Here is a 22,068-nt window from a genome sequence, read left to right as displayed (position 1 = left end):
GTTGTACTTTCTGCACTTTTCTTCCCCCCGAAATATTATTTCGTTCGCGCTGAAGAAGAGAGGCGGTTGTTCTCTCGAAATATTCACTTTCGGTATTTTCTTAAGTATTTTCAATTGGCCTTTAAAAACCCCATTTGTGATTGTTTTCTTTTTTTATGTTATGGCAGGTCAATGTGGCTTAAGAAATTATCTTTTTAAAAGAATAGTTTGTCGATTTCTGGTGTTTAATATAATATTAAACACCAGGCTAGAAGGAAAAACAGATATAAAGAATTGCAAAACAAAATACCTTGGACCTCCTCGTCTTCTGTGAAGGCAATCACGAGCAAAGTGCCCGTATTTGCCACACTCATAGCATTTTTCGTCAGCGATTCGGCTCCTTCCGCCTCTTTGGCGACCAGTAGCCATTTCTACACGAACGCGCCGTCCACAGACCCTCCTATAATGAGACATAACTTTTATTGAAACACTCAAAATATCCACCATTATTTTCTACAAATACTGAAAACGAAAAAGAATTACAGTATTATGAGTCACATCTAAATTTTTCCAAGAAAACATACAATTTAATTTTTTCATTATTAAAGGCTCCCCATTTACGGAAACCTTTTAACAACCATTGACATGATTGGCTTAGATGTTAACCGGATTGAAACCGAAAACCACAAGAGAATAATAACAAAGTTTGCTTAGTCGATGAAATAAAGCAGGACGAAAAATAAATTTTTTTGCAAAGGCCTACACTTAGTTGCCACCAACAAAAAAAAAAATACTAAAGTAAAAAAAAAATCTTATAAAATTAAACAACCTATTTGATAATAAAAATCCCAATGGAGCAAAATGAATGCTAGGGTAGCAGTATAATGAAACACAAAACAGTCCTTGATTGACTGATGGGCTAGATTGAAAACAAGGGCTAACTATATAATAAGCTTCTTGAATGCATACTACCAAAGACAGTGACGATTTCAAACAATTATAGAAATTGTTAGGTTAGCAGTATAACGAAACACAATATGTCTTTATTAACTGATGGGCGAGAATAAAACAAGGGACTAACTAAATAATAAGCTTATTCATTCTTCATTATTTGGCAATGAAGCTTCTTCATAACCAAATAGTGTTGATTTCTTCTAGGTATTGAACATATTAGGATAGCAATATAATGAAGCACAATTCTTGCACAGTCTTGATAGACTGATGGGCTAGATAAAAAATAAGAGGGTAACTAAATAATAAGCTTCCTCAATACACACTACCTAATAAAGTGATGATTTCAAATCATTATTGAAATTGTCGGGGTAGCAGTATGAGAGATAATGCATATCTTTAATGTTTTCTCCTGTTAGTCAAGGGTTAATTTCAGCCAAATGAAAAAAACAAAAAACAATAAAAAACCATCTGACACTAAAAATTCTAGAGGTCAGAATGAACGATAAGGTGGCAGTATCATGAAACACAAAACACGTCTTTATTGACTGAAGGGCTAGATTCGAAATGAGGGGCTAACTGAATTTCAAGCTTTTTTAATGCATACTCCCAAATATAGTGATAGGTTCAAATCTTTATTAAGCTCATTAGGGTAGCAACATGAAAAAAAACGCAATTCTTCAATGTTTTCTCTTGTTTCTCAAAAGCTAATTTCTGACAATTTAAAAAAATTAAATTATCTTATCCAAGCACAAGAGAATTCTAAAAAAAAAAGAATCCCCGCATTCAACTGCAGACAATCCCCTAAGTCTTACTGGGGTAGCAAGATAACAAGATACTGCAACATCCTTGACTTGTGTTACTTATTGCTTCAAATCGTTTTCAACTTCCTAATGAAGGTTTGTTTCAACCAAAAGTGAGATTATCACCAGAGATACTAAATATATCCAGCAAAAACAACTCGAGTCTCAACGCATTGTGATCTATTATTTGTTGTCTCGCAGGTTCCAGTTGACGTGACTGAGTGAAAGCAAAATTCTCTCAAGTTTTGCAACAAAATTTTCAATAAAAAGTCCTTTGAGCAACTTTTTGAAAAAAAAAATAAAAAAAAATATTTGTCTGACAAGTAGCCAAACAGGAAGCAGTTACTGATTCGCATGGATGTTTTATAATCAGATGGTAAGGAATCCGGGTGCAAAAGTGAAATTCAACTCCACTCTGAACCTTACTAATACAAAAGCGATTTCCATTCATGTTTGAAGATATAACATGAAATAAAATACACCAAGGGCCCTTGTGAGATGATAAGCAGATTTTCCAAGAGGCAGTGAAAACCAATTTAGTTTTATGCAAGATGGCACAAAAACAGGATTTAGGTTCACTCTGGAGACAGGGAAGTATTAAGGATGGATTTTCCCGTGTCAGAGCCAAAATATGACACTAGCATATAATAGGGGAATTAAATTATTTGTTCATTTGGAAATGATTTGTTCATTTTATGTCTAAATTCTCCTTTCTATCAAATTCTGATTCCTATTTGTCTTATTTGAATATTGCCACACTGAATTCTTTAAGAACTTATTTTCGCTTCTTTTTATTGATCACAATTCTGTTATAATATGCATTGCTAGTTATAATATTTACAAGGTATTTTGATTCGTAGCAGTGATTGTAGTACCAACACTACCCCACATCCAATGTCATCTCACTCAGCCCCACCAAGTTCATTATCGCCAAACTCGCCTTTAGTCTTTGTCTTTCTCGTCACAGAAATGATGTCAAAAACATACGACCCAAAATGATACCCCCCCCCCCGAAGAACAAAATCACATGCAATGGGAATATCTTAACGATTTCTCCTTTATTGTCCAAAGCCTCCTCAAAACTGCTATCATCTTCAACTTCGAGATGTGTGGACCCAGAGAGGGGTGGAGCTCTGGGGCAGGCTAAGAATCAGTACATAGCTCATCCCCGATTGACCTTTGTTTTGGGAAGAATATCGTGATTATTCCAACATACAGGTTAAACCGCCCTGCGCAATCACCATCATCCTTAATTTCGTACTGTATGGATCCTGAAGCAGGTTAAGAATCAGTACATCCCTCATCCCTGGTTCACCTTTATTTTGGGAAGAATAACATGATTTTTCCAACATAGTGTTCAGACCGCCCTGCACAATTGCCATCATCCTTAATTTCGAACAATATGGATCCTAGATGAGACTCTTGGGCAGGATAAGAATCAGCACATTCCTCATCCCCGATTGACCTTTTCGCCATCATCCTTAATTTCGAACTGTATGGAGCCTGAGGCAGGTTAAGAATCAGTACATTCCTCATCCTTGGTTCACCTTTATTTTGGGAAGAATAACATGATTTTTCCAACATGGTGTTCAAACCGTCCTGCACAATTGCCATCATCCTTAATTTAGAACTATATGGACCCTAGATGGATAACTTCTGGGTAGGATAAGAATCAGCACATTCCTCATCCCCGATTGACCTTTTCGCCATCATCCTTAATTTCAAACTGTATGGAGCCTGGATGGGACTCTGGGACAAGCTAAGAATCAGTACATTCCTCATCCCCGATTAACCTGTATTTTGGGAAGAACAACGTGATTATTCCTACATAATGTTCAAACCCTCCTGCACTATCGGCATCGTCCTTAATTTCGAATTGTATGAACCCTGGATGAGACTCTGGGGGAAGCTAAGAATCAGTTCATTCCTCATCTCTGATTGGCCTTTATTTTGAAAAGAATAACGTGATTATTCCTACATAAGTGTCCAAACCCTCCTCCACATTCACCACCATCCTCAATTTCGGGCTGCGTGGACTCTGGGTGGAGCTATGTAGCAGGCCAGAACCAGTACATTCAACAACGTGATTATTCCTACATAATGTTCAAACCCTCCTGCACTATCGCCATCATCCTTAATTTCGAATTGTATGAGCCCTGGATGAGACTCTGGGGGAAGCTAAGAATCAGCACATTCCTCATCTCTGATTGGCCTTTATTTTGGAAAGAATAACGTGATCATTCCTACATGGTGTCCAAACCCTCCTCCACATTCAGCACCATCCTTAATTTCGGACTGCGTGGACTCTGGGTGGAGCTATGTAGCAGGCCAGAACCAGTACATTCAATCACTTACTGGCCTTAATTTCGTAAAAAACAACGTGATTACGTTATTAGCGATCACAGTGAATGAGAGATGACTGTAACCTTTGCTTCTTGTTTACTCTTAGTTTGAGATTTGTGTGTTTTTAAATTTTGCCTTTGAATTGTCTGTGATCTACGAATTTATAAATGATCCTAATTTGAAAGAGGGATAAGATACTTAAGCACAAAAGGTTATCAGAAAGAGGGGCAATGATTACCACAGAATACAGGCAATGATATACTGTGGTTTCAAAGATCACCATTTCTTACATAATTTTGACTTCAACAAGATATTACATGTCTGCTTTCTAATAAGATACATCTACCGAGTTTTGGTCTGGAAACAGACTAGTTATATAACTTGGTGCCATTATCGATGTGGCAGAATGCATAATAAAATTGTGACTGCACATTTTTGAACTACTTAAACCAAGCTAAATGGGCAATGGCACATTCAAACATTCTGACCAAAATAGCTATCTCGAAAAGGTTGGTTCTACACCAAGCAGCACCAAACCCAGAAGAACGCTTGATATCAATGCAACACATAGGAGCATTTACTAAATGAATCTGAATTGAAAGAGGGGAAAGGGAGCAAGTTTAAGAAGAGGAGGCCCAAAAACACAACTAGGGAAGCCCTTCCAGTTATACAAGTTACAAATCAATGCATCATTTTCATTCCAATAGGTCAAAACATGCCAACTTTATACTAAATGTATCTATGACGCTACAGTTTTATATAGAATATCTGCATAATTTTACAACCTGGGCAAAACACACCATGTTACCCCTGAGGATGTATTTCTGATTCTTTTCAATAATTCCAACTAAAAAGTAGCTCTTTAATTTGGTATAATTATTTGGCACCCTGGGCAAAACACCTCAAGTTGCCCCTGCGGATGCATTTCTGATTCTTTTCAACAATTCCAACTAAAAAGCAGCTCTCTTTAATTTGGTATAATTATTTGGCACCCTGGGCAAAACACCTCAAGTTGCCCCTGCGGATGCATTTCTGATTCTTTTCAACAATTCCAACTAAAAGGCAGCTCTCTTTAATTTGGTATAATTATTTGGCACCCTGGGCAAAACACCTCAAGTTGCCCCTGCGGATGCATTTCTGATTCTTTTCAACAATTCCAACTAAAAAGCAGCTCTCTTTAATTTGGTATAATTATTTGGCACCCTGGGAAAAACACCTCAAGTTGCCCATGCGGATGCATTTACGATACTTTTCAATCATTCCAACTAAAAAGTAGCTCTCTTTAAATTTTAGTAAAATGCTACTCCAGGGAATTCAGTTTTTCTGATGCGACTCAGTTTTCAAACATAATCTGGTCATTCCTTAAGGAGATCTATCCCTGGAACCAAGGAGTCTCTTGTGGAAGTTAATTTTATGCATTATTAGATATCTAGAATATGGATAAAATCACACTCTCTTCTAACCCTTATTTATTAACATGATTTCATTTTGGACACAGATCACTGTTTAATAAGTGAACACAATATTACACCAGATTTGAAAGCAGTTGGATATTTATAATCGGAAGCATATTTACCAAACTACAGAAGTATTATCATAGAAGTTGGATACCTTCTGACAGAGGCATTATTAATCTACCTTTAATATTGAGAAAACCTATCTGAATGCTATAAATAAAATACTGAATATTGAATAATGCGAGACTGGTGAGGAATTCCAGGCCACATCTAGTCAAAACAGAAAAAAGAAAAAGGAATTGAGCCTGATTTTTCAGAAAGATACTGTGGAAATAAATGTTAATAATAGAAAAAAAATATATATAATGATGACAATGTTTATTTCTGGTCAGATCTATTTGGAAATAGAGAAGACTCAATCATGACTTTTCTTTAATTATTTCTAAAGATTCCAAATGCTTTTTTTTAATGGCTATACAATTTTAAAACCTTATCAGCCACTCTGGCATGTCCTGTCATATGTATCTATGTAATTTTTTCTGAACAACCCAGTTTTGTTCTTACCTCTACCAGACAATGTTAACACTTAAAGAAGGGCGAAGAAAGTCGGTAGAGAGCACTGCAAAGTTGAAAAGCGAGTTTAGTAGCAAGTCAAGCTTGTAGGTGATGCATTCAAATTCAGTAAGGACTGATTTAATGCTTTGCAGTGGAGAATGTGACTAATGGTTGAGGAGTCTACTTTTGGTTGAACCAGAAGTGACAGTAGGTTGGTCGATACTTTCTACACAACATGTAAGTAGCAATGGTAGACAGGTGGAGAAAGGATCAAACTGTAGGAAGTATCAGTAGCTATGTCTCAATTATCCTGAAATATGGAAATAAATGAGATAGAATAGTCTGTGGCCAAAACATAGGATTAATTATTAATCTACAAAAATCTTTAGAAGGAACACCCCATAGAAACAAAAACAGAGGTCAAGACAAATTAGCTGTCACAGTGTATCTGAGAATGTAAAATTTATATAGATAGATTGCTGTAAATGTCCAAAATCTGGTTAATGTCAGAAATCACTGGAAAATGTTCGGAATTCCTTTTTCTCTAGCTTTGCAATCAGCTTTACCTTTTCAATTAGCTTTATTAATCAGCAGCTTTTTTAATCTTGTGCAAGCTTTGATGTTAGAAGTTAAAGTAAGGTTAAACTAAATAATAAATCTTCTAAATAGTTTAAAATTCAAACCTAACCTAATCTAACCTAATCTTGCATAAAACTGAAAAAGTTGAACCTTGCAACATTGACTAAATCCAAGGAGAAAAAAAGGTATTCCGGACATACACCAGAGAACGTTGACAGCCACCAATTTTAGACGTTTATGGTAAGAGACATAAAAAACAAAATCAAGAATAAACACACCCAAGTCTCTGATCAATAATAATGGCATGAAATTTACAGGTGCTTAATTTTTACTTTTGATCTATGCACATATTGTGGTACCATTACAAGTTGGGATTTAGACTAACTGACCAAGCAAGATGACCCAATCAAGTAAACGAAGCTAGGTTTAATAATACAAAATGGTATCAAACTTATTAATCCTTTCTTTTTCATAACAAACGTTGACACTACCTCTGTCACCAATTTGTCGAGTGGAATAAATCCTGCACTAAGCACACCATTGCAATACAGGGTGAGGCAACAAAGATAAGCAAGTTGAACATGAAAAGGGACTTGACCTATGTAATGGCATAAATTATAAAAAAATGAAAAGAAAAAATCAATTATTCTGATCATTTCTTAGTTAGACAAATCCTTCTTTTAGCACAACCTTGCATAAAAATAATGAAAAATAAGGAATAGAACATTACTAAACCAATATTTTACCTTCCATCAAGTGCTCTTGTTGCATCTTCAGCATCACGTGGGTCTTCCATTTCAACAAAGGCAAAACCTGGAGGATTTCTAGCCACCCAAACCTTCCTGACTCTCCCATATCGAGAAAAGGCATCTTCCAATTCTTCTTGTGATGCATGGTTTCCTAAAATGATGAAAAATTAATGCTTAAAACATGACAGAGTCACAAATGCTAAATATAACTAACTAATAATAGAGGGTGCAGAGAAGCAAAATTTTCAATTAAAGGCCTTTAACTTAGCAGATGGTGTTTAAGAGATTCTAGATGATCTGCAATTTAAGGTTCATTAGTTATACATTGGATCAAGGCTGTGTGTGTTTAAACTCTGCCCCAAAAATATTTGTCTGACTTGTAAAAGCATAAACAAATTTATGATTTATGTTTTTGTAACCCCCCCTCCCAAAAAAAAAAAAAATCCTTCATACAGCCCTGCATTGGACTAAACCAAATGTACAGGGTGTCAACTGTATGACATGGCATATAAATTACTGGTAAGAAAAATCCATGAGCCATTTTTTTTGTCCTTTTCTACCAGTTATTGCAGTAAAACATAACAATATGACTGATAGGAGCACATGTCTTACCTTTCCAGACCCAAAATATTTCTAACAATATCCCTAAAATGTTACATATTTTGAATTTGTAAAAAAAAATCTATGTTTTTTTTTACATAGCATCTATGCTAATATAAGAGGTTATAGGCATTAAAATTTCAAAGTAGATTTGAACCATAATTTGACAAAAAAAATCCTTGCACTAAAATCTGGATGTCTGGTTTACATCATATAATTTTTCATCAGAAATTTAACACAAGGGCTAACATAGGGATTGAGATCAAGAGTTGCGCTTTTTTTTACAAGTCCTTATCTCAATTTGCAAAGCAATTATGCATCCATCAATAAATGGAAGACAAACTAGCTTATCCTTGCTATAAAAGTACAATCACAAGCTATAAAATTTATTTTTAAGTTTTGTCAAACAATATGATTTATACAGAGCAGTCCTTCACTCGTTTCTCAAAGTCTTTTTCTTGATTTGCTATAAAAAATAATATTTTTCGGTTCCTGTTCAGGCATCAGGGCTGCCTCAGGTTTGGCGGCACGAAAATAGGGACTTAAGGACTTTTTGGAACCAAAAAAGAGACTTTTCGGGACATACAGTTGTTACTACCAAACCTATAATACAGATGTACTGTATACCCTGTGATAGCAGAGGCCAGGGATGCTAAAAAAATTTAGATCGCCTAGAATTTCATCACGTCCCAGAAGGGTTATAGAGCAGATTTGTCCTTCTACAACACCTTTCAATCTTTGTTCCCATTTTTAATTTTGATTATGTATTTTTATTTCGGATAAATACGCAAAGCAAAAACTAAGAGGTCATATGGCACTTGTGACGAGGCTGGAAGAGCCAAGAGCTCATATGGTATGAGCTCTAGAAAAATTCTAAGAATAAATAGATCGATTTAAAAGGAAAATCAGAGGCTTAATGCCGGTCAGGATTAAAAATAAGAGCTCTGAGTCACGAGTTCCTTCTAAATATCAAAATTCCTTAAGATCCAATCACCCACTTGTAAGTTAAAAAAGCCTCATTTTTCTAATTTTTCCTCTACCTTCAGCCCCCCAGATGGTCAAATCGGGAAAAAATGACTTTATCAAGTCGATTTGTGCAGCTCCCTGACACGCCTACCAATTTTCATCGTCTTAGCACGTCTAGAAGCACCAAACTCACAAAAGCACTGAACCCCATCCCCTAACTCCCCCAAGGAGACCAGATCCAGTCTGGTTACGTCAATCATGTATCTACAACATTTACTTATTCCACCCATCAAGTTTCATCCCATCTCTCCACTCTAAGCGTTTTCTAAGATTTCCGGTTTCCTCATCCAACTCCCCCAAATGTCAACAGATCTGGTCGGGATTTGAAATAAGAGCTCTGAGACATGAGATCCTTCTAATTATCAAATTTCATAAAGATTTGGTAACCTGTTCTTAAGTTAGAAATGCCTCAATTTTTCTAATTTTTCTAACACCCCCCAGCTCCCCCAAAGAGAACAGATCCGTTCCAACTATGTCAATCACGTATCTATAACTTTTGCTTATTCTTACCATCAAGTTTCATCCTAATCTCTCCACTATAAACGTTTTCCAAGATTTCTGTTTCCACCCTCTAACCTCCTATGTCCCTGGATCCGATTCAAATTGAAAATGGAGCATCTGAGACATAAGATTCTTCTATATATCAAGTTTCATTAAGATACCTCAATATCCACATTTTTCCAAGAATTCCAGCCCCCCCCCCCCAATGTCACCAGATATAATCGGGATTTAAAATAAAAGCTCTAAAGCAAAAGATCCTTCTAAATGCCAAATTGCATTAAGATCTGATAACCTGTTTGTAGGTTACAAATAACTCATTTTGTCTAATTTTTCCAAATTACTTCCCCTCCCCTATCTCCACCAAAGAGAGCAGATTCAGTCCGGTTATGTCAGTCATGTATCTTGGACTTGTGCTTATTCTTCCCACCAACTTTCATCCTGATCTCTCTGCTTTAAGCATTTTCCAAGATTCCCCCCCCCCAACGACACTGGATCCAGTCAGTATTTAAAATAAGAGATCTGAGTTACGAAGTCCTTCTAAATATGAAATTTCATTAAGATCCGATCACTCCTTTGTAAGTTAAAAATACCTCATTTTTTCGAATTTTTCAGAATTACCCCCCCCCCCCCCCGAACAGAGCGGATCCGTTCCGGTTATGTCAATCTCGTATCTAGGATTTGTGCTTATTTTTTCCGCCAAGTTTCATCCTGATCCCTTCACTCTAAGCGTTTTCCAAGATTTTAGTATCTCCTCTTCAAATTCCCCCAATGTAACTGGATCCGATCGGGATTTAAAATAAGAGCTTTGAGACACAATATCCTTCTAAATATAAAATTTTTTATCAAGATCTTATCACCCATTTGTAAGTTAAAATACTTCATTTTTCCTGATTTTTTTTTAAATTAACTGCCCCCCCCCCACCCAGATGATCGAGTCAGAGAAACGACAATTTCTAATTCAATCTGTTCTCGCTCCTGATACGCCTGCCAAATTTCACCGTCCTAGCTTACCTGGAAGCGCCTAAACTAGCAACACCAGGACAGACCAACAGAAATTGCTATTGCTATATGTCACTTGGTAGATACAAGTGCCATAGAATATAACAGTAAAAAAAAAAAAAAAAAAAAACTGAAACTAGGCAAAACACATTTCTCACTTTTATGACTGTTTAAAAAGACTAGTTATAAGCAGCTGCTTCTTCTTCTGGATTGCCATCTGCATGCTTTGAAGACTGGCAGATTTTTTTTTTGTTCATTGTGGAGTGCTAATGATCCATTTAATATTACCAGAGCAAGCTGAATTTCTACCAAATAGTTCTTCTGAATTCCTTTCTTCAGTCAATTCCCTGCTTCTTGAAGCATCTGATCAGTTGCTTTTTCCTTAGTCCCAATTGCTTCCTTTTTCTCATTCGAAGTCTCCTCAAGAGTCTTTAGCATTTCTTTATTAGATTACATTTCAGCGATTAGCTGCTGCTTTATCTGTTCTTATTTTTCCAACTTGTGCTGTTTTTCTTCACCATTTTTTGTCAACTTTTTCTCTCATTCCAGATAGTTTTGATAGCTCTTCTGTGCTGACTTGGCAAGCTTTATCAAATCTTCAGTAACACAAAACCTTTTGAGCACTCCCACCAACTCAATGCAACCTGTCAGCAACAAAAAGCTTGAAATTCAACATGCACTCATTCATGGATACTCTCTGCTCACTGAGGATCCTCCCGGACAGTGAAAAACCGCGCTCAACACTGGCCAAACCATGAGAAATAATCAGCATATTCTTCACCACAACAGCGAAATTTTAATACTTCCCATCTTCAATGAGTCTGTTCCATTGTTCATCTATCCTTGCCAGCACAGATGGGAACTCACTCATCTGAACTAGCTTAAACTCATCTAGCAGCAAATCAGTTTTTACTGGGATGGGCAGTTTTCAGGCAACATACAACAAATCCTGAATAGAATTTGACTTCAAAAACTGGCTTGGGTGCAGCAAGAAAGACAAGCTTTTCAGGAACAATAAAGATTCTCCACTCAAGGCTTGCTTTAAAATGTATTTTGCAGCCAACGCGTAGTGCTTTTGTACACTCAGCAAAAACACACGTTTTGAAAGCTTGTCAGTAGCTCTGATACAGGTCTGAATTTTGTCACTTAGAGAGGCAGCAACTTCCAACAGAGGAAGCATATTTTGTCATCTTTGAAAAGTCTTGGACTCAAGTCTTCTAACAATTTCTGAGCTGCTTCAGCTTTCAAGATATGCCCAGCAAGCATCCACACAAGAAGCTCCAGTTCCAAAAAAAATTTCATGGACCAATGGTTCTTTGTGCTGGAACTTCAAAGTAAACCAAGTAAAAAGAGTTACTTTCAAAGTGGACTGCTTCAGGAGTTTGCAATCTTTTTATACACGTTTGACCTCATCAAACTAGCATTTTTCTTTGGAATGAAGATGGTAAAATACTCAACAATAGCTGGCCACAGCTCAATCAACCTAGCAGCGGAAGGACCAATTGATAGCCATTAGGTTGATACATATTTGACAAAGTTCAACCTAGGAATGCCAGTTTTCTGCTGGATTTTTGAAGTCTTCCAGCTGTGCAGGCCACCCACAAAAAAAGTAATAAATCTTCACAATGAGATCAGAGCAAATCTCCTTGACCTCTTCTAGAGCTTTTGCAAAAGGCATTGTATACAATGTGGATTCTACAGGTGCCAATGTCTTTTAAGTCCATCACAATTTGTTACATTATGTTTCTCACTGTCCATCAGTCTGAACGGTTTTTTATTCACATTTTGGCTGTCACTACTCAAAGTAAGCAGCTTAGAGAGGGACAAACTGCTACCATCAATTGCATTCAAAATTTCCTATTTTAGGTCCTCTGCAGTGGCATGACCTAAGAAACAAGTATCAGAATCCTCTCTACCACCTGATTCATCTTTTCAGACAAGATACAGATTCTAATCTGCAACTAATTTTTGCTTTTGCTGTTGGTAGTTTCATTAAATTCTGTCACATAATAACTATTACCAATTTCCTCAAATGTAATCTTCTGAAAATGTGGTCCAAGCACTTTGTTCATTAGGTATATAAACTTGGTTTGCTGGATGGAGAAATTATTTAGAACTGGGTCCTTGAACATTTTCTTGAAAACTTCTACTATTCCATCTGTCAAAATACCAGAGTAGTCAGATTAAACCATCAAGTGTAATTTCCAGTTTGAATTCCCAGTCCAAGAGTGCTGCAGTAGAGAGTAACAACCTTTCTGACAAGCAAGTGATGAATCACAAATGACAGAGTAGAACAAGTGTACATCTCCTGGGACTACTCTGCACCACTCTTTCATCTGGTGCCCTGTTCTGTCTTTCTCCTCAAGCCAATTATTCTTAAATTTGCACTCGCCCATTTAAATTCAGTAATAAGCAGTTATCATTAAGCATGAAAAAAGAAGAGAAGTTAAGAGCAGCTATGCTAAGAGGCTATTACCCCTCAACACCCTAAAACACAAGGCTGGCCCACATGTCTGGCAAAACACTGACAAAATAATTAACTCTCCTGAAAGCTAGGATAAAAAGAAACATATCTAGCATAATACTGACAAAATGATCAGCCCCTTAGAATTCAAGGCTAGCTAGACCCATGCATCTAGCATAACACTGAGAAAATAATTGAATCCCCCAAAATCTAGGATAAAAAAATATCCTAACTTGACTTCAGAGGCAAAGGGTGTCAATACTTCTTAGCTGTGAAACAGGTTACAAGAACACATGCTGAAAATGACTTACATGAAACCAAAACTAAAATACCATACCTTGCATAGTGGCTTCCATTATTTAGAGATAAGATATTCAACTAATATGGAGGAATGTTGATCAGGAAAAAATCTTAAGGGACCTGAGTACTGATTTAGGGACAAAAAAGGACCAAGGCCAGATTTAGGGACTTCCAGAGAATTTGTGGCAGCCCTGAGGCATCAATAAATGAAGAAAAAAGCTTCCATTTACTAAATAATTACATACGAAATCTCTACTAGCATGTAGAGTTGACAAACAAAAGATTTAGAACTGAACAGTCCAGCCATGACAAAACAGAGAGAAAAACCTCAAAATGAAGAACAAAACAATGGGTCTACAGCCACTAGAAGGAAAGGAAAAGATTAACTAAATAATATATATTTTGCCAGTATAAAACTAAGTGTCTTCAGCACTAAACATAGAAGAAACTAATTAAAAGACTAAAGATAAAATCTAAAATAGTATAAAATATAAAATCCAAAACTAAACACAGTAAAATAATAAGAACCAAAGGAATGTCTACATATACAATTAATATCATTGTGATCCATTATAGTGTATTTACATCAAGAACTATGAGTCACTCTTATTAACAGACAAAATCAAGTGGATAAAAAAAATAAGAAAATGAACTTGAAATTAATTTTGTTGTCGTGAAATAATCCTTCTATTGGCATCCAATGCTCCCATTCTTCTCATAAAGCCATTCATCCTACATTGTTTGTCTTTAAAACAAGTAGTACACATACCCACCCACTCTTTGGGGGGCATATTGGACCTTATACTCACAAATTGTGATGATTTTTACTCCCCTCCCCTTTCTCTTGGTCCTGTTGGTATGTCAGACAACAACGCAATTCTTTGGAAAGCAAGAGAGTCTTTACCAAAGCCCAAACTATCCCGTGTCACTGTTCGTCCTTGTATGGAGTCGGCCATCTGTGAATACGGTCAATGGATTGGGACATATGACTTCCCCAAAGTGTACAATACCGGGCTCTTGGAAACTAAGGTATCCAATTTCAATGCCATGTTATACAGTCAATACCTAAAGATCTTTACAACAAAATCATTTGTTGTTAGTGAATACGACACACCATGGATATCTCCAGCTATTAAAACACTAATAAAAGAGAGATCTCGCCTCTACTCCCGTGGTGATATAATCAATGGCAAGAAATTGAGAAATCAAATAGTCTCTTTGGTAAAGGAAGCCAAAGCTCAGTATGGTCGTGAAACCATGCCCTCCCAATTACTTACTTCAGACCCCAAAAAGTGGCATAATGCTGTGAAAAAGGTGGCTGGCCAAGCTTTTGACAGCAGTGTAAAGATCAGCAATGATGGCGGGTCCTTAATCAGTGCAGAAGCAGTGAGTGAATTCTTCACCAGGATCTGTACTACCTATCCAACTATTATGGCTCATGAAAAGTCCACCATACTTGAAAAATGTGAGCCTGAGAACACCATAATAGTCAGTGAGTTTGATGTTTACACGGAATTACAGAAGATCAAACCAAATACATCTTCATACCCTGGTGAATTACCTGCCAAACTGCTACGTGAATATGCAGCCTTTATAGCATTACCACTGTCCAGCATCATTAACGAGTGTTTTGCTTCTGGCTTTTTCCCATTACAGAGGAAAAGGGCCTATATTAGAATATTCCAAAGAAGCGCGCCCCTAGTGCATGCAACAATCTCCACCCGATCTCACTTACACCTTGTTTGGCAAAAGTAACTGAGGCCTTTATACTCAAGTTTCTTCTTAAACAAATTCATGGGCATATTGATAAATTCCAGTACGGTGGACTCCCCAAGTGTAGTACTACAATCTACCTAGTACGGATGTTTGACTGCGTCCTCCAATGGCTTGAAAAAGGTAGCTGTTTTGTCAACATTTGTGCAGTGGATTTCCGAAAGGCCTTTGACCTAATCCACCACTGGACTGCAGGCATGAATCTCCAGGAAATGGGGGCCAAACGATGCACCCTTGGCCTTGTACTTGACTTCTTAACTGGCTGAAAACAAAAAGTCTTTGCACTCCACGAAAACGATTCAGATTCATCATGGTCAGATACTTCTTGTGAGGCCCCACAAGGCACAAAATTAGCTGGAATAATTTTCCTGACTGTAATTAATTCCCTGCTTAACCATCATGACAACCATTACAACTGTTTGTAGATGATCTGTCCATAGTGCTCGCTTACCTGGTTGAAAACACTATCATAACAAAGCAGTTTTCAGACCAGTTATTTGATCAGCTAAAGACCAAATGCTCAAGTCATGATCTTACCATTAATGTAGCCAAGTCGAAGATAATTCGTTTCAACCCTCTGAAGCGGAATATAGATATGCCTCTAGTCCCTTTCCCGATAAAAAATCTTAACAAAATAAAAATCTTAGGAGTAACTTTCACTAGTGACTGTAGTTTCAGTGCCCATATTAATTTAACCGTCCACAAGGCTAATGCAAGCCTTCAGACACTTATCAAAATGAGGCGTTTTGGGTGTGATACTAAAAGCCTTCTCCATGCCTACACGTGTTATGTTTGCCTGTTGCTTGAGTATGCATGCCCGGTGTGGGGTCCATCTGCTATCCACACAGCATACCTATTACGCGACATAGAGTGCATCCAGAAAAGAGCAACAAGGATTATACTCCGAGACCATGGCATACCCTATGATCAAGCCCTTGCTAAATTAAATTTATCTCCACTTAAAGTCCAGCTGGAACACCTTATTCACCAATTTGGAAAATTCATCCTAGCCAATAAGAGCCACCAATCTTTACTACCCGAACCAGCCCCTCCTAATAGCCAAACTCGATTACAAAATAAACTTGTACCCCCTTAAGTACAAACCAATTGATACGCAAACTCTAGTGTGTGATTTTTGTTTAAATGTATGATTTTCGTGAAAAAACTGAATTTAGCTCTATGCTACAATAGTTTTTAAATATACCAATCAGTTTAGAGAAACGTCTCAGTTTAGAGAAACGTCTCAGTTTAGAGAAACATTTGAAAACTATGTTTTCTATTTCAATGCCCCACTGTGTTTAGCCTCTATTATTAGAGATGGCTATGACCTCTTCAAATTGCATGAAATGATGACAGTGGTGAAAAATTTGCTCTGTCAAAGCCTTTAGATTGACTTGTGGCAATTTAGAGAATGGTACTTACAACATTCCTTTTTTTGTGGAAATTGTTTACATTGGCTGAACCCACCAATAGTTTGTGAAACACTCAATAGAGCATTGCCATTCAATAGATAAGGATCTTTAAATTTTTTTTTTAAAAGCCTCCAGAAACTTTTGTTTTAGCTTTGGCCAAGCATATTTTCCACTACCCTGATCATTTCATACAATTTGGAAGCCATAGCCATATCTAACAATAGAGGCTTATTACATAGGCTAGAAGAGCCATTGAAATAGAAAAACACATATTTTTGCTAATCTTTCTATAAATAGACACTAGGAATTTAAATATTGACAAAATTTATGGTATTAATATTAAAAATACACCAAAACCAACAAGATTTGAAGCATCAGATGTCAACAAAAAGATTAATTTGCAACAAAATATTTAATTTCAAATTCATTTTATTAGTTTTTATCCAGCAGCTTTTGTGTGTACATGAGTTACTTTTAATTGCTGATATAAATACTGTGGTGTATAATAGTAGCATCAATTGTATACAAATATTGGTTTGCTTCTTATTTTTTTATTAATTGAATTAAAACAAATTAATAAACAAAAATTAAAACATAAAACATCACACTAAACAAATATAAGTAGTAGCATTAGATTCCTTATTTTATGCTTTTCCCAGACATCATTGTCACTTTTCTGACAATATACTCTAACTTGATGGTTCTAGATATAGCCCTTGGATATTGATAGATGGTAATATGCTTACCTAAGCTATGGATGTCAGATGATTGATTTTTTCAAACAATAATCTTGTTTGAAATTAAATATTTTGAATTTAACCCAATGATGACAGGCAAAGGTTCTATCAAAATTATTGTTTCAAAATATCAATCACCTGACATCCATAGCTTAGGTAAACTTATTACCATCTATCATTAAAATGTATAAGAGTCAGGTTGGCCTCAGAGAATATATTAGAAATACCTATGGAGGGTATATAGCCAGACAAGTCAAAGATCTATCTCTCCTATTTAGGAGGAAAGCCAGAATTCTTAACCACCATTAATTCTTACAACAATGTAAGAAACTAGATCTAATTCCACACCCTATGAGACCCAGAGTGAAAATATCTAGTAATAACTATAGATCTGCTCAATGCAAATCTTGCCTAATCTTTATCAACCATGAATTATGGAATTTAACCTGATGATGATAGGCACAGGTCCTGTCAAATTATTGCTTGAAAAATTGATCACCTGACATCCATAGTTTTGGTAATCTTATTACCATCTATCATTACTATGTAAAGAGTCAAGTTGGCCTCAGTGAATATAATAGCCCTTGAAAATTATAAAAAATAAAGAATTAAGTTATACTTGGTAATATACAGCACTTTTTTTATTAGTGAGACTCTTCCTGGGACAATCCACTTGTGACTGAAAGGGATATTGCCTTACTACATAAATAATAGCAACAAGGACAACACTACCTTTAAATATTAAACACAACTTAGAAACAATAAAGAAATTTACCCAAGACAGTGGAATTCAATTCATTGAATTCCACTGTCTTGGAAAAATTTGTTTAAAAAATTTGTAGTGTTTGTTTGACACTATAGTTTCTGTTGTCACAAAAATTAGAAACACTATACAACAGTTCACGGTAACAAACTGTAGTAAGGAGCAACCCAGCTCAATAGTAACCAAAACTCTAAAAGGAATTTTAATATCAATAGTTACATCAAAAGAATTACATTTTAATGCTGATTTTGAATATGTAAGTTTCATCAAGTTCAGTCTTACCCATCAAAAGGTAAAAGCCTGAGAAAATTTGCCTTATTTTAGAAAATAGGGGTAAACACTCCTCAAGTCACAGAATCTTAACAAAAATAATACCATCAGATTCAGCATATCAAAGAATCCTACAGTAGAAGTTTCAAGCTCCCATCTGCAAGAATGTGGAGTTTTGTATATTTTGCCAGAAGACAGATCATGGATGTGTGTTTATTTGTTTGTTTTTCCCCAGGGGTGATTGTATCAACCCAGAGGCCCTAGAATATGGCAAGAGGGCTAGTTCTAACAGAAATTAAAAGTTCTAGCGCACTTTTTAAGTGACCAAAAAATTGGAGGGCACCTAGGCCCCCTCCCATACTCATTTTTTCCCAAAATCACCAGATCAAAATTCTGAGATAGCCATTTTATTCAGCATTAAAAAAAAACATAAAAAGTATGTCTTTGGGGACAATTTACTCCCTCACTGTCCCCATGGGAGAGGCTGCAAGTTACAAACTTTAACCAGTGTTTAAACATAGTAATGGTTATTGGGAAGTGTAGAGACACTTTCAGGGGGATTTTTTGGTTGAGGGGGTAGGGGTTTATATGGGGGAACTTTCCATGGAGGAAGAGAATTCCCATGAAGGGGTGCAATATTTTTTAGCTTTTTTTAAAGAACAGTGAAAAAATAAATATAAAAAAGTTTATTCAACTGAAAGTAAGGAGCAGCATTAAAACTTAAAACAAACAGAAATTATTGTGCATATGAGGGGTTAATCTCCTCCTAATACCTTGCTCTTTATGCTACAGTAATTTTATTAATGTCAAATATTTATTTTACAGCCTTTCTGATTCAGGGGTCATTCTTAAGGATTTGGGACAAAATTTAAGCTTTAGTATAAAGAGCAGGGTATTGACAAGGGGGGCAAACCCAGTCATATACATAATAAAAACATACAAATTTAGAAGTTTGTTGCATAAGTTAATTTGTAAGTTATGAATATTTTTACTGATAAAAATGTTCATAAAATTAAAGGTTCTAGTTGCCTTTTTAAGTAACCAAAAAATTGGTGGGTAACAGGGCCTAGGCCTATTCCCCTGCTCCTTTTTTCTCAAAATTGTCCAATCAAAACTATGAGAAAGCCGTTTAGCCAAAGAAATAAATTAATATGCAGACTTCATTTTAATTATTCATGTGTGGAGAGCCAAAATCAAAATATTCATTAATTCAAAAAATTCAGAAATTAAATAAAAAAACAAGTTTTTTTAACTGAAATTAAGGAGCAACATTAAAACTTAAAACAAACAGAAACTACTCTGTATATTAAAGGGGCTGTTCCCTCCTCAGCACCACCTCCCTTTATACTAAAGTTTTTTTTACTGTTTTAAAAAGTAGAATTGAGAGAAAGAGTCAAACTTTACTATAAGGAGCAGGTTGTTGAGGAGGGAACAGCCCCTTTCATATACAGAGTAATTTCTGTTTGTTTTAAGTTTTAATGTTGCTCCTTACTTTCAGCTGAAGAAACTTTTTTATATTTATTTTTTCACTGTTCTTTAAAAAAAAGCTAAAAAATCTTGCACCCCTTGAAACTTGTTAAAAACTTGTAAAAAAAAAAAAAAAAAAACTAGTTTTTTTAATTTAATAATAGTAAAGAGTATTGTTGCAAGTGCTGCTTATAAATATTCAAAATATGGAAGAATAGTTAAATCAGCTAATTAGGTAAAAGTACATGATAACATCATTGTAGGGTTTATCCAATTCAATGGCATTTGACCTACCATTTCTTTCTATTGTTGTGAATTATTTAAACATATTTCCAATAATATTTGTATTTGTAACTCTATTGTCTTTACTCAGGCCAAACTATATTACAGCTCAAAAGAGAAGATATAAAAAATAGTATAAGAATAGAGGTATGAAATTTTGAAGGATGCCCAATGTGATGAGGGCACCAATGAGCAACTTTTTTTTTGGGGGGGGGGGGAATGTGTCAAAGGTGCTAATAATTGACCAAATTGGCCAACTTAGGCTATTAAAAAGTATATAAAAAAAACAGATAAGAAGGCACCAAAAAAATCTTGAGGGAGGCTCAGAATTTTCCCTAGATCTACTAGTGCACAGGGTAAATAAACAGTGTGCTATTGAGAAAAATTATGTAAAACTTTAACCCTCACATCTTGTTACCAAATAGGAATTTAAAAGGATTGTAAAATTCAATATGCCTATGCAGCTTTCAGCAAAGTTATTGAAGAAGCAAGAATCTCTGGTCACCTGCTATATGCCCTCTTGGTTGATATCAAAGGGGCCTTGGATAACATATCTCATGCATCTCTTCTGCTCACTTTAATCCATGCTGGATTGCCCTTAGCTGTCATTTGAGTCCTTTGCTCTTGGTATTCTGGATTAAAGACATGTATTTGTCCAAGTTTGTCTTTATCTCAGTCCAAATTAATTCAAGTGGGTAGAAGAATTAGACAAGGAGGCATTATTTCTCCTAATATTTTCAATTCATGTTAAGCTACTGCCCTTAATTCTCTTTCCTGCTCTTTTGTTTCATTATCTTGAAATCTTACATTGAATATGCTGATGACATTATCCTTCTAAGACAGTCCAAGTTGAGTCTTGTTTCTCATTTTAATATTTTAATTAATTGTTTAAAAGGTTTGGGTCTTTCTATCAGTTTTGAAAAATGTTGATTTTTTGTTGTAAATTGTTTAGAGGATAATGTCAGGGTGACTCTTGATTATGGCAATGGTGTTAATTTCTAGTCATCACCAATAGTCACTTATTTGGGATGACCTTATGCTGCTTCAAAGAGATTTTAAACCAGTCCTGGTTCAGCATGTTCAGATGAAACTACACAAGGCATTTGGTTTTTTAATTTGTTTTGGAGTCTTTACTGTTGAGATATCCTTGGTCATATGTATAGTGCTGTTGCTCTGCCTCACATGTTGTTCCTGTCCCTCCTCTTTCATAATTTCAAACCTTCTGATCTTTTGCCCATTAAAGTTTCTTATTTTAAATTTTTACTTGGTTTCCCCCTTTCTTTTAGTAGCATTGAGATTGTTTTAAAGCTTAAAGTGAACAATCCTATAGTCTGTATAAAGAAAAAAGGTAAAATTCTAGTTAATTGACTTCTTGCTATCTCAATTTATAACAAAATTGTTTTCAGCTTCATAACTTCACTCAATTCCATTTTATAAGGTTTTAAAGATATGCAAATACATTTAATAAATTCTGGAAAAAAACATTGATATGGCTCAAAATTCTACTTAATTAACAGGAATTGCATTTCCAGAACTAGACAGAGATACAGCAACTAGTAACTAAAAATTCAGGTAAAATGTTGTTTTGTCAAAATTTCAATAGGCATAGACCTGTCATGTAGGCAAATTTCAGGGCCATCTAGAGGGAGAATGAGTGTAAATGGGTACTTTAAAATGCCTTCCCAGGAGATACTTTAGCCTGTAGACCCATCCCTGAAAGTTTCATTTTCCTACCCTAAACCCTTTCTGAGATAGCAAGAAGTCAATTAATTAGAATTTTACTGACTTCTTGTGGTAGACTATGGGATATCTGTCACTAGACCTAAACATTTTCTTAAATCCAAATAAAAGTGATAATAATAAAAATATAGTTCGAAATAAAATATTACCCAAATCTCCAACATAACATTTGCAGTCTGGATTCATTTTGTTACTCATTTTTGAAACGGCAAATGGGACTCACTAATCAATAAGAAAATCAATGAACGGCCATTTATTTAAGTGATAAAAATGATGATTGAAGAACTTGTTATGTACGGCCTATCTTCACTGAAGTTC

At 35.6% G+C, this 22,068-nt stretch overlaps 1 protein-coding gene across 1 annotated transcript; it reads right to left on the bottom strand.

Annotated features, from left to right (window-relative positions):
• Window positions 1–289: 289 nt before the first annotated feature.
• On the bottom strand, window positions 290–22,055 carry LOC136042588 (serine/arginine-rich splicing factor 7-like; the record flags this gene model as incomplete). The annotated part of the gene is given in 3 exon segments (XM_065727561.1): window positions 290–439; window positions 7,414–7,567; window positions 21,900–22,055. Coding segments are annotated over 3 exon segments (353 nt in total), but the record flags the coding sequence as incomplete, so codon positions are not given.
• Between the last annotated feature and the right edge of the window lie 13 nt (window positions 22,056–22,068).

Source organism: Artemia franciscana, unplaced genomic scaffold (assembly GCF_032884065.1).
Source record: "Artemia franciscana unplaced genomic scaffold, ASM3288406v1 Scaffold_1547, whole genome shotgun sequence".
NCBI lineage: Eukaryota > Metazoa > Arthropoda > Branchiopoda > Anostraca > Artemiidae > Artemia > Artemia franciscana.
Note: the sequence above shows the minus strand (reverse complement) of the source record. Positions and strands in the feature narration are given on the sequence as shown.